The 13,837-nt window shown below is 43.6% G+C and overlaps 1 protein-coding gene across 3 annotated transcripts in view; it reads left to right on the forward strand.

Annotated features, from left to right (window-relative positions):
* The window catches only part of EIF2AK4 (eukaryotic translation initiation factor 2 alpha kinase 4), an 81,686-nt gene that overhangs the window by 44,057 nt on the left and 23,792 nt on the right, over window positions 1–13,837 (forward strand). For 2 of the 3 annotated variants that reach the window (XR_010793215.1, XM_066608419.1), the window contains exons 23-27: window positions 421–542; window positions 3,319–3,368; window positions 5,253–5,421; window positions 8,321–8,437; window positions 10,679–10,744. Coding sequence is in view for 2 of the 3 variants with exons in the window: in XM_066608419.1 (XP_066464516.1) it covers window positions 421–542; window positions 3,319–3,368; window positions 5,253–5,421; window positions 8,321–8,437; window positions 10,679–10,744 (524 nt within the window). In the remaining variant the exon portion in view is untranslated. The remainder of the gene's footprint in view (window positions 1–420; window positions 543–3,318; window positions 3,369–5,252; window positions 5,422–8,320; window positions 8,438–10,678; window positions 10,745–13,837) is intronic. The other variant, XM_066608420.1, reaches the window with a different exon arrangement.

A 13,837-nucleotide genomic window follows, 5' to 3' on the forward strand; every position in this document is an offset into this window, starting at 1 on the left:
CAAGGCAGCCCTGGGGCCTTTCAGAAGGCCCCCGGCTGCCATGACACCTGCACGGCTCCCCCGATCTCACCGCGGAGGGGCCGTGCGGGACCCCCGAACATCGTTCGGGGCATTTATAGGGTTAATAGCCGCAAACTGCCAATCGCAGCTATTGCCTGCGGGTGTCAGCTGTAATAAACAACTGACGCCTGCGCTGTATGAGGAGAGGTCGCCCCGTGACCTCTCTTCATACATACCCCGACGCTCCAGGACGTAAATGTACACCCTGGAGCGGGAAGGGGTTAATACTAATTAAGTATTTACTTCTCTACTGATCCTACTCATAAGAATGACATTTACTGTAGCCACTGTATGAAAAATACCCAAGTGTTAAGTGAAGTGGTACTATAGTCACATTATCCCCTTGTGACTCTGGTTTAGGAGCTGTAAAATTACATACGCCATTGTTAATGCCTCGAAGCAAGATGGTATCAGAAAGTGGTGAATCTGCGTGTTTCATGGACCACAGTGGCATGCTGGTGACACTGCCATATAATCTCAGGGTAAGTATTGGGTTAGCATTACTGTAATCTGCATCTCATTCAGCACATTTTTAGATTTACACATATTGATTGATCTCTTCGTTATCACTTAAAGGGGTTGTCCTGCAGATAAAGTAAAAAAAAATTTCTGCAGAGGCCACCTGCAAATCAAAGTGCTTAAGTTACATTAAAAGCTATTTAAATAGCACTTTCCACTTACCTGCAGCAGCTTTTTCTTTACTTTGTAAAAATTCTTTTTAAAGATGGCGCCGCGGGTCTTCTCCCATGGTGCACCGCGGGTCTTCTCCCATGGTGCACCACTGTATATGCTCCGACATGCGCGCTCCCGATGACGTCGGTGCCTTTCGCCCAGCAGCGGCAGGCAGACACTCACTCCGCTGGTATCTGAAACCAGGAAGTGAGTGTACTGCGCATGCGCCGACCGGCGACCGTGTGTCCCCTGCAAGGCTTCCAGAAAGAGCGCGGTCCCGGCTGAAGAAAGAACTACTGCACATGCGCGGATGAGAAGAGGCTCGTTCCCGTGCTGACGAGAGCTGCTGTCGGCCCGACAAGAAGAATAGAAGAGTTCTTGTCGTAACCAGGGACGACCGAGGAGCAACACGGGGGGGGGGAGTCCAAAACTTCTGTTTGCATCATTTTCCATGCACAATGTATATTACAAAGTGCATGGAAATGGGCAAACAGAAGTAATGAGATTCAATGTTAATGGCCGGACAACCCCTTTAATGTAAACCTATCCGATCTCTAATTGTTTCTGGACTGTGGGCACTATAGTACAGCGAACGATAAGCTGATTTCAGCAGTCTGTCACTTATAGTGATTACGTCAGGAGTTTTAGAAAACTTAAGGCCCATTTACACGCAAAGGCAATCTTTCAAACGATTAAAAGTTTGAAAGTTTTAGCAATCATTTTGCATAAAGTGTTAATGGACAGTAATGTACACTAACACTTTATTATCTTCATTTGTGTGTAAAAGGGTGTGGGCTGGGCTCTGCACACAGCTGCATTGTTCTCACAAGGGCTGCCAGCAGACTACAATGTAATCTCCCGACTCCTGCTGAGAACACAGTGTGCAGTCTGTTGAGAGATACTTTATCTCTCTGCAGCTGAATGATGGATTTTAAGCTCACCTTAAAATCATCATTCAGATGAAAAGTGCACGATGGCCACGTTTACATGCAATGATTATCACTCATCTGTGGTCATTTGAACGAATTTTGAGCGATAATCGTTGTGTGTAAATGGGCCTTTAGATTTAAATTCTTACAGCAAGCCGCAAAGATACTTCCCGTGCAACTCACTTAATATTCATATATTTGCTGTTCATCCCGCCTCTGTAACTCTTGCTGCTGATTGATCTTTCGGCATTACTGTGCATACAGTAGAGACCTGTCAATCAGTGGCAGAGGGGTAGGGTTGAGCAGTGAATACATGAATATTAAAGGAGTTGTGCAGGACTGTCACTATTGATGAACTATCCTCAGGATAGGCCATCAGTAGTTAATTGGTGAGGATCTGAGGCTCAGGATCCCTGTAGAACAGCTGATCACCTGGCCCCCTGTCAGTGCGGATAACACTGTCTGTATTGCAGCTTCCTGGTTAGGTACTACTGACACATCTCCCACTGAATTCAATAGGAATTCTGCCTGTCGTACCAAACCAGGCCGCTGCAATGTTGACAGAGCCATCTACTTCCAGTGCTGTCCATACTAACAACGTTGAGCAGGTGATGGGCAGGGATTTCAAGTGTGAATTCCTGTCGATCAACTATTGATGTTCTTTCCAATAGTAAATGTCCCGGACAACCTCTTTAATGAACCAACCAGACTATCTCTGTGACTTGCTGCTAACTTTGGAATATAAGTTTTCTAACACTTGAAGTGATTGCTATAAATGAAACCAGCGTGTCTGTCACTATGCTGTAGTGTCTGTAGCCTGGGAACCACTGGCGTAACTATAGGGGATTGCACCCAGTTGCACCCGGGCCTAGGAGCCTTAGGGGACCCATAAGGCCTCTCTTTTTCATATAAGGAGCCAAGTACTATGAATAAAGTATTATAGTTGGGGGCCCTGTTACAGGTTTTGCATTAGGGGTAAAGGAGCTTCAAGTTACGCCTCTGCGTTAAGGGGTTAAGAGAAGTTAGGGGGCCCCCAAGATAAACTTTTGCACCCGGGCCTTTAGCTACGCCCCTGTGGGGAACCTTTAGGCACCTAATGGGTTCCCATTAAAGAGTTGTCTTATGGATATTAAATTGCTTAGATCATGCAAAACATTTTAATCTATTGTCAACTTAAAAAAAAAAAATATATATATATATCTGTTTCTAGATATTGTAGATATTGCTGTTACATACTTGTTGCGACAAGCCCTGATGATCATCTTCTGATTGCCTCTCCTTCTACAAATGTGTGAGAGTGATTTCTGATATTGTGCAGACCTGCCAATAACAATTGGCACTGTGAAAAAAAAGTTGCTTTACAGTGGTACTGGACACATTTGGCAGACATACTGAAAATAGAATCATAAAAACACCAGGGGGCGCCATAACGAATGTGCAAGTGATACCTACACATAGAAGCATTGGTTTTAATGATACCCACTGAAAAAATGTGATGACGTGTGACCTAACAGAGTCAATGAATCTTTATTTGTGGGACAACCTTTTTAATTGACTTGTATAGAAAACCTATTGTCTTATGCAATCTGATAGGAAAATGTTATATTTAATCGCAGTGCAACCTCTTTATTACTCCTTATTTTTCTGTCTCTTCTAGATTCCATTTGCACGATTTATTGCACGAAACAACATAACCAACTTGAAAAGGTGACACTTTATATCAATTTATAAAGCCAAAATCGTCACAATCTGTCTTGTTTCATACCAGTTCTCATGTCTAAGAAGCCATTGCCCACAGCAGCCAATTCTATTCCAACGTGGTGGCAGCATAGGGGCTCAGTGGTTAGCACTGTTGCCTTGCCATACTGGCGTCCTGATGCAAATTCAACCAAGGACGAGATCTTCATGCATTTGTACGTTCTCCTCATGTTTTATGTGGGTTTCCTCCCACACTCAAAAAAAAATACTAGTAGGTGAATTTCATAAAAAAAAAAAAATATATATAAATCACTTCAAAATAGCATCAGTTGTTCAGTGTACACTTGCACACAGTTTTTGAAGGAACTCTCAGGAAGGTTGTTCCAAACATCTTGGAGAACTAAGCACAGATCTTCTGTGGATGTCTACTTGCTCAAATCCTTCTGTCATTTATGCAATCCCAGAAAGACTGGATGATGTTGAGATCAGGGCGCTGTGGGGCCATATCATCACTTCCAGGACTCCTTGTTCTTTCTTAGGCCGGGCTCACAAGGGCATATGTTTACCATGTATTACGCAGGCTCTACGCCCGTGTGATACATGTAACTCGCAGGCAATCGTTTGCATTGCTGTACCCAGTTCCAATCACATTAGCTTGTTAGAATCGCAAAATTAACAAGCACAGAAAAGAAAGCAGCATGTTCTATTTAGCCGCATACATACGCGAGATAGAGCCCATTGTTCTCTATGGTTATTAAAATAAAGGGGCAAATGGTAGCGTGTTTTCGGCAGCATTAAACGCACGCCGATTTTATTTTTTTTGGGGGGGGGGGTGTGTTTGAAAAATAAGCCCTAGCTACACTACATGAAAAAAGGCGATACCTAGCAGGCACCGTCCGGGTCCCTTCCACTGTTCTCCAGTGCTCCGGGCAGGCTTTCGTGCGGCTGTCAGCACCCACAAAGCATCTTTTGCTGCTCTGATAGGCTGAGTGGCCGTGCTCGAGAACCAATCAGAGCCAGCGCTCGATGAACCAATGAATGAATGGCTGTGATTGGTTCATTGATTTTGGTTTTCAAACCCTGTTACCAGCAAGAGATGTTTTGTCGGCGCTGACAACTGCATGGAAGCCTGCCCTGAGCTCCGGAGAGCAGTGGGAGGGACTCGGACGGCGCCTGCTAGGTGAGTAAACGCAGCCAAAATGCATGCCAACCCTGCTGAAACCGCAGTAAATGCAGCATTTTTGCAAATGCCTGTGCGAGGGAGGCCTAAAACATAGGTCTGGATGGCCAACTTCCAAAAGCTTATATGGAAATGAATAAGCCAGCACCACCAAAACCCTACTAAAACCTAATCTATAGCCACCCCTTTTGACATGTTTCATCTTGCGGCGTCCTCAGGGGGAGCAACAACCAGGGCTATAGTGGGCCTCTTAAATAGAAGAGAGGCAGAACATTCTTTCGAGTAGCCAATCCAGACTAGAGACAAGACAGCAACAAATAAGCGAGAAAATCTTGACAGACAGCGAATGGAGCTATAGTTTGACCAATCATTTTATGCTTACGGCTGTGTGAGCCCTGCCTTACGCTGAAGATCATTCTTAATGACTTTGGCTGTAAGTTTGTTGCAGAATAAATTTGGAGCCAATCAGATGCCTTTTATTTTTCCCAAAAGTTCTCTTTACAGCACTTTCCCCACACCTGCCTAACACTTTTACACAGCACTGTATATATTTATAAGTAATGTGTTGCATCAGTGGGCACATAGATATTTGACAGGTTGCTTCCTAATGCAGATGTAGGTAACAATCTCCTGGCTGAATGCATTTAGCTATCCTGATCTGACATAGGTTATAGCTTTTAATGTTGAGCCTTAATTGATGTTTATATTTACAGATACTGTATCGAACGAGTATTTAGGCCTCGAAAACTGAACCGCTGTCATCCAAAGGAGCTTACAGAATGTGCATTTGATGTGATCACCTCATCTAGTAATAGTTACTTGCCAGTCACAGAGACTATGTATACTATATATGAGATTATTCAGGAGTTTCCTGTTTTACAGGTATGTCTTATAATTAGAAAATCTGCTCTTATTAAGAGCATTCTATCTATCTAATAATTAGAGCATCAGCAGGGTATCACTAGTGGCATTCATTGGGTCTGAGTTGACCTAGGTAGGCATTTAAATTGATAAAATACATGGTTCTCTTGGTTAGCACCGCCTACCCCACTGATTGTCAGCTTTCTCACTATGAACAGTAATGGGGAGAAAGCTGTCAATCAGTGTTCGGAGGGTGGGGATAGGTGGAGAAAGCCCCACACTTCATAAATATCCTGGACTACTTCCTCCCAGCATTATGTGAACATAGCTACTAGCAAAATATTTTTCTGTTTGGCACAACGAAGCATTCTGCATAAACGAATGTGCTTTAAGCCATGAATGATCCCATGGAAAACTGTGAGATAATTTCCAGTATCAGTCTCTCTATGGAGTTTTACTACCACACTGGAGGGAAATAAATAGTGGCTGGCCAGAAATGTAGGGACCTGGCTCAAGTTCCTCAGAAAATGTTTAACAAGTACAGTAAAGTAGAGCAGACATATCGCTGAAATCAGTGTGCCTGTCACTACTTTATCCTGCCCTTAGAGACAGCAGCATAAAGGTGGTAACAATTCACTTTAACTTTCAAACATGATCACCACTAATAGCAATAGCAGCCATTACTACTCCAAATTTTCCAAATGGCAGATCTGCAGTTTTTTCCCTACAGATACATGGGTATATACGTGTATGACTGGGCATGCTAGTCCATCCTGTCACACTCAATAACGGTGTGTTGCGATAATTTGGTCATTCCCACAAACCACCATACTATTATCGTCACTGAAAGCCAGCTGTGATAGCTTACATCCAGCTGCAACGGCCAGGATAAGAGGCAACACCATGTGGGGTGTCAACTAAAAGAAAGGACAACCCTTGTGACATCATTACATGGCTCAATGGTAATTTTAACTTGTATCCTATCAATTACATTTAGAATATTTCTCTCCTTTTTTTTTTTTTTTTTGCTCTCCCTCATCATATTCTGCAATAGCAATGCTTTTGCTGGGCATTATAATGGATGAAAGTCCTTATAGTACATTGCAGAGTTGAACAGTAGTCCTAAGGTGACCAGACAACGTGATATAAGCGGGACAATCCCGCTTCGGGACCCTGTGTCCTGCTTTCCAGCGGGACAGCCATTTGTCCCACTCTTGTCTCGCTTTCGGGATGTTCGGTCACCATTGTAGTGATTACCGTCCGGGGTGCCGCAGCTCCCCGGACGGTAATTGCTGTGCTGCGCTGTGGGCTGGATACACACACTGACGACAGTGTGTGCATCCGGGATCTTCGTCCCCTCCTCCTCTCACCTTTCCTCTTTGGTTCCTCAAGAGAAGGGGGAGGAGGCATTGCTGTAGGCAGACACACTGGCAGCAGCGCTGAGAGGAGCTGCAGTGCTGTGAAGACCAGGACGAGGGTACGTATATTAGTCTTAGGCAAATCGCTAATACCATGAGGCTTCTGTGGGGGGTCACTACTATTGCTACGGCTTCCGTGAAGGGTCGCTATTATTGCTGGGGCTGGTATAGGGGGGCACTAATACTATTGGGCTACTGTGGGACTCACTATTGTTGCTGGGGCTGGTATAGGGGTGCCCTAATACTATTCTGGCTACTGAGGGGGTTACTATTATTGCTGGGGCTGGTATAGGGGAGCACTAATACTATTGAGGCTACTGTAGGTTACTATTATTGCTGGGGCTAGTATAAGGGAACGCTAATACTATTGGGACTACTGTGGGGTTTACTATTATTGCTGAGGATGGTATAGGGGGCACTATTACTACTGAGTCCACTCTGCATGTGGCAGAATAGCTCACGCTGGCTTAGCGTTTGTTTACATGTGGCAGAAATGCTGCGGAATGTCTGCAGCAAATTCTGCTTCTAAAAAGAAACTGTTTAAATCTGTACCATAGGTGCAGATTTTGACTGTAAATCAGTTGCATATCCACAGCTGATTTCATACTATGCGGCGCTCCCCCTCACCGCTTCCGAAGGCTTCCCGCAGTCAGCACTCCCCGGCTTCCGGTTCCCAGTGGCCTGGTCAGGTATGGAGCTGCTGGGAGCGCTGATAGCGTGAAGCCTTCGTAGGAGGTGAGGGGGAGCGTCTCATAGTATGAAATCAGCTGCAGATATGTAGCCGATTTCCAGTCAAAATCCGCACCAATGGTACAGATTCTGACTTTTTTGGATGCAGAAATGCTGCAGAATTTGCTCCCTGTGTTTTTTTTTGTTTTTTTTAAAATTGGCTTTGTACTTTTTATAACGACTGAGGTAAAATCGTACGTCGTGATAAGCCCCGCCCCTGACCACACCCCTTTGCCCTGCTTTGACTCTGGGGATATCTCGTAACCTTAGTAGTCCTTTGACTCTGGCCTGCAGTGAGGTTAGTCTTGAGCCAGGCTCACCTTTCTGTGATGTCCTAATGCAGTATGTGGCCGTCTTATTAAAAAAGCCCTGCTAACAGGATTTATAGTTACTAATGTCTTTTAACTAGACATACTCTTTAAGGATATGGAGTATTTCGGTGTGGAATTGGTACAAGACTTCATTAACATTTTACAACTGACATAAATTTGATTCCCATTAATATCTCTTTTTAAGACTCGCACGCATTAAGATGTTCCCTGTAGATCTGGGCTCCATTAAGATTCATTGCAGTATATAAACAGTAATCCTCCTTGGGATTAATCAGTTACTGGCCGTGGCTCACGGACATCATCGAGGCCATCCCAGAAGTGGAGATCAGTTGATTTTTGCGGCTTTTGATGCCGTTCTACTATTTGACAGAACTGTAAGTGATTATGACAGTTGGGTTTCAGGCTTGCATATTGTGCTAATTCTGACAATATCTTTTATAGGAGAGAAACTACAGTATTTATGTAAACCATACATCTTTATTAAAGGCCATTTTACTCCATTGTGGTGTGCCAGAAGACAAACTTATGCAAGTGTACAACATTCTTTACGATGCAATGGTAAGCATTTTTGAAAAATGTTTTATTGATAATACGTTTACTGATAAAACACTGATCTTAGACTTCTTAATTTTTTTTCATGTATTTAGGATACTAGTTTGATGCGATGCTCGCTACATGAGCATAAAATGGGTTCATTCACATTTGCAAGGTTTGCCTGCATGGCCCCGCGTTGCGATGCTATGCAGGGGAAAAAACGCTGCATGTCCTTTATTTTTGTGATATCGCCCATTGTTTTTAATAGGGTCGGCGGCAGCGCCGGCCCCATTGAGAACATTGCGACCCCCCCCCCCCCCCCCGCCTCGGCTGTGACAGCCGTGATGGCTGATTCTTTCAGCCTCGCAGGGATGCGAGACTGTTTTCGTGTGAAAATGCCTTGCATTCAGGGGTCTCCACATAGATTGTGAGGGCGATAGCAGCCCATGATTCACTGCCTAATATAGCCCTCACCCCTGTGAAAGGAGCCCCGACTCTCCCTAGCGGTGCTGTTGGCTGAAGCACAACAGCGCCGCTAGACTTAACATAGTAAATTTGACCTGGCCTGATGGGTCACTCAATATATCAAACTGAAATTTCATGATTTTACGGCGGTGGTGAGGATGTCGCAAATCTAATGACTTAAAAATCATCTGCCAAAGGTCACACGCAGGGGTCAAAGTATAGTACAAGAAAAAGCCAATAGGCTTTTTTTATATTAGTTGTACAGTATAACAAAAAAAGAAAAGTTATTGTAAAACAACCAGTAGGGGGCAATATCCAACTAGATTGTGTACTACTGTGATAAAACTATAGCATTTTTTGAAAGCCACCAGAGGGGTTTTGTTGTGTGTATATAAAGCTCATGTAAACTGATTTGTCTAAGTATGGTTGTCTTTTATGTATGTTATACTATTTTAGGTGGGTATACACTCAGCATGTTATTTAGGCTCCTTTCACACTTGTGTTTTGGCTTTGTTTTTCTACTGTGTTGCAGAATCAAACAGACCCCATTGACTGTAATACTGCTTGGTTTCTGTCCGTCTTTTTTACTTGGCAAAATAGTGCAGCATGCTGCGCTATTTTGTCCAGGGGTTTTGTGGCAATCGGTGACAGAGGCTTTAGACGCCGACGTAAAGGGAGTGTTACAGCACAGAAAAAGTGTGCTATGGTATATATTATGGCTCCTAATAAGTGTTATGTATACTAGTACCAGTGTTTCTGGTGGCCACTTACTAATATAATACAGTGAAAGGGATTGGAGTTGGTCACAGGTCCTAAACCAGCAGAGCCGGACAGCAGCCGTGTGCTCACAAGGCCTGTGATGATATCACCATCCTATGATCAGTCACTGGGAGTCTGAGCTCTGCCCCTGATCACATGACAGTGAGCATCATAGGTCCTGTAAGCACATGGCTGCTGTCAAGCTCTGCATGTTTTAGGACCTGTGAGGATGTCACCGTCATGTGATCAGGGGTGGAGCTCAGAGTCGGTGACACATGACGGTGACATCATCACATGAAACTCACACAGTCATTCACAGACAGGTAGCCATTCGTATTTTGATGCGAGCAGTTCGGGGAAGCAGCACATTAAACAAAGGAAAATCCCTCTCTTTTATTGGATGCACCTTATTTTTTATATAGACCTTAGAAATCAGCATATATGATGCTTCAGTCATGCGCAGCAGTAATCCCTGTTATGTACAAAAATATACATTTATGTGGTTTTAATTGCTATCACGTACATAAAATAATATTGTTCATTGTTCTCTTAGCAACTGGTTAAAGGTGTTTTCGTTACGGCTCATAATGGGTTCTGTTTTACATAAGAAGGGTCCAGCCACTTCTACATTTCTGCACGGTTGTAGGAGAGTTCCTCTGTTTAACTTTCAGATTCTTTCTCTAACATTTGCTATAGTAAACCACAACCTGTAAACTACTGATCAGGCCTACAGACTTTTAACTTACATTCCAGGGCAAAGATATAATCTACAATAAAAAATGAATTCTCATTCCGTACTGATTAATTTATAAATGGATACAAGATTGCCAGATAGAAGATAGAAATATAAAACAATTATTGGCTTGCATTCCGATTGCTCGATCAACAGCCTCTAATCAAGTAAATGGAGCTGAACTGTAATACTAGACACAGCCCATTTTAACAGATATGATGCGGCTTCTGCAAAACACAGCAGACATTTTTCTAGTCTGAACAACCTATTTTACATTCTGGTACTCATCTTCGCTTTATCGTCTTCAGATTGAGAAACTTACTAAAAGGGAAGTGGAAGCCAAGTTTTGTAACCTCTCACTTTCAGAAAACAATGTAAGTACAGTATATCACATGATATCCTGCTATAGGTGCTTAGCCATAAACTGGCCATACACATTAGACAAATGTTTGCAGATTCTGCTGATCTCGAGTTGTTTGCAGAGCCCAGTGTGTGTTTTAAACACATGCCCAGCTGTATAAACATCTTCCAACACATTTCTTTGTTCTCTTCCTGGCTAGTATAAACATGCCGCGGGCAAAACCTCCTGTGGTCTATTGAAAGATGAGTGAAATTCATTTAAATGGAATGTATTTGCTCAGTCTTTCGGCGACTGAACGATGGATTTTAGGTGAACTGAAATCCATCGTTCAAACAAAAACTGCACGCTGCCCTTGTTTACATGTAACGATTATCGCTCACTTTCATCCGTTTCGTCAGTTTTGAGCGACAATCATTGCGTGTAAAATGGCCTTAATATAGGCCATTTTCATCCCTATTAGAGCAGATTCAAGTAATTTTACACTAATGACTAATTTGTTTCAAAATCTGCATTTTTTTCTTTGCAAATTTTGGCTTGCAAAGGGTGAAATCCACAGCATGTCGTCTTCTGGGTCTGCATGTCAACTTACTAATTTTGCGGCTGATTTGTCCATGGCATATAATCATACATGCTTATGGGGCTCCTCATTGTGAAATTTCCAGCACATTTTAATAATAAGTTGTGAAGTTAATAAATGCAAGATTAACGTCAGCGCTATCTTCAAGCTTGATAAGAGCTCATCTGTAGGACCGAAACGCCACTTTGTATGTTGTGTTTTGCGTTTATTCTGGTACATTGTGAATCCATCTATACTAGTCCATCTGGGACAGCTCTTGCACCCACTTAAGAAACTGGCGGACATACCATATATACTCGAGTATAAGCCTAGTTTTTCAGCACATTTTTTTTATGCTGAAAAAGCCCCCCCTTGAGTGAGGTAAGAAAAAAAAAATCAATTAATACTTGCATAGCTTAAGATGTCCCGCCAGTCAAGAGGTCAAAATTGATGTAAGTGAATACCTATAGGGCACAGGTGTCAAACACAAGGCCCGCGGGCCGAATCCGGCCCGCCGCCTCATTTTCTGTGGCCCGCCGGCTATGCAGTAAGTTCCCTCACTCCTCCGTGCTGCTGTCAGTAGGCAGTCTGCTCTCGGCTTGTTCTGTCTACTGCAGACAGTAATAGAGGAGTGCCGATAGCAGACTGACAACGGCCGCGGAGGAGGGAAGGGGGAGTGCAGAGAACATGATCTCTGCAGCAAGGAGAGCATCGCTGAGGAGGAGCAGCTGCAGGGTGAGAGCCTTGTGTGTGTGTATATATGTGTGTGTGTGTCATATATATATATATAATGTGTGTGTGTGTATATATGTGTGTGTGTCATATATATATATATAATGTGTTTGTGTGTATATATGTGTGTGTGTGTCTATATATATATATATATATATATATGTGTGTGTATATACGTGTGTGTGTGTATATATGTGTGTGTGTGTGTCTATATATATATATATATATATATATATATATATATATATATATGTGTGTGTGTGTGTATATGTATGTATGTGTATATATGTGTGTGTGTGTGTGTGTATATATATGTATGTGTGTGTGTGTGTCATATATATATATATATATATATATATATATATATATATATATATATATATATATATATATATATAATGTGTGTGTCTGTATGTATGTATGTATGTATGTGTGTGTGTCTGTATATATGTGTGTGTGTCTGTATATATGTGTGTGTGTCTGTATATATGTGTGTGTGTCTGTACGTATACGCGCAGAATGGTGTGTGGGTGTATGCGCAGAATGGTGTGCGTCTGTGCGGGTGTATGCGCAGAATGTTGTGCGTCTGTGCGGGTGTATGCGCAGAATGTTGTGCGTCTGTGCGCGCAGAATGGCGTGCGTCTGTGCGGGTGTATGCGCAGAATGGCGTGCGCCTGTGTGCGCAGAATGGCGTGCGCCTGTGTGAGCGCAGAATGGCGTGCGTCTGTGTGAGCGCAGAATGGCGTGCGTCTGTGTGAGCGCAGAATGGCGTGCGTCTGTGTGTGCGCAGAATGGCGTGCGTCTGTGTGTGCGCAGAATGGCGTGCGTCTGTGTGTGCGCAGAATGGCGTGCGTCTGTGTGTGCGCAGAATGGCGTGCGTCTGTGTGTGCGCAGAATGGCGTGCGTCTGTGTGTGCGCAGAATGGCGTGCGTCTGTGTGTGCGCAGAATGGCGTGCGGGTGTGTGCGCAGAGTGGCGTGCGGGTGTGTGCGCAGAGTGGCCTGCGTCTGTAAGCGCAGAATGGCGTGCGTCTGTAAGCGCAGAATGGCGTGCGTCTGTAAGCGCAGAATGGCGTGCGTCTGTATGCGCAGAATGGCGTGCGCGTGTATGCGCAGAATGGCGTGCGCGTGTATGCGCAGAATGCCGTGCGCGTGTATGCGCAGAATGGCGTGCGTCACTGGCCACTATGGGGAACCTTATTACCAATCGGGCCACTGTGGGGTTTACTTTTACTTTACTGTCTTACAATTAGAATCGGCCCTTTGAAGGTAGCCATAAGGCTGATGTGGCCCTCGGTGAAAATGAGTTTGACACCCCTGCTATAGGGGATAATCACCTGAAATTTATTTTACCTCCAATCTTGCTCCTTGGCTGCTCTTTAGCTCCTCTCCATCAAGACAGAGCTGTGATTGTAGTTTAGCTACAGCGCTTAATCTGTAGTAGTCTTGGACACACCCCCTGGCTCCTCATTGGTTCAGCTTGCCTCCTCTACACCCTGAACCAATGATTATAGAGAGCGTGTCGAAGACTTCAGATTAAGCACTGTAGATAAATGTTAGTCACTATTCTGGCCTAATGGAGAAAAGCTGAAAAGGAGCCAAGGAACAAGATGTGAGATAAAGCAATTAGCAAGTGAACATTCCCCACAGGTACTGAATTGTATACCAATTTTGGCCTTGTAACTGGAAGGTCACTTTAAAAAAACATTGCTGGAATAAAGGATTTTAATATGCAAAATTCTCTCTTTTTAAAGTAAAAGACCACTTGTGGTAGAACATCTGTTTTAACCCTTTCCAATCCACTGTCTGACGTCTAAAAA

Source organism: Eleutherodactylus coqui, chromosome 6 (genome assembly GCF_035609145.1).
Source record: "Eleutherodactylus coqui strain aEleCoq1 chromosome 6, aEleCoq1.hap1, whole genome shotgun sequence".
Taxonomy (NCBI): domain Eukaryota; kingdom Metazoa; phylum Chordata; class Amphibia; order Anura; family Eleutherodactylidae; genus Eleutherodactylus; species Eleutherodactylus coqui.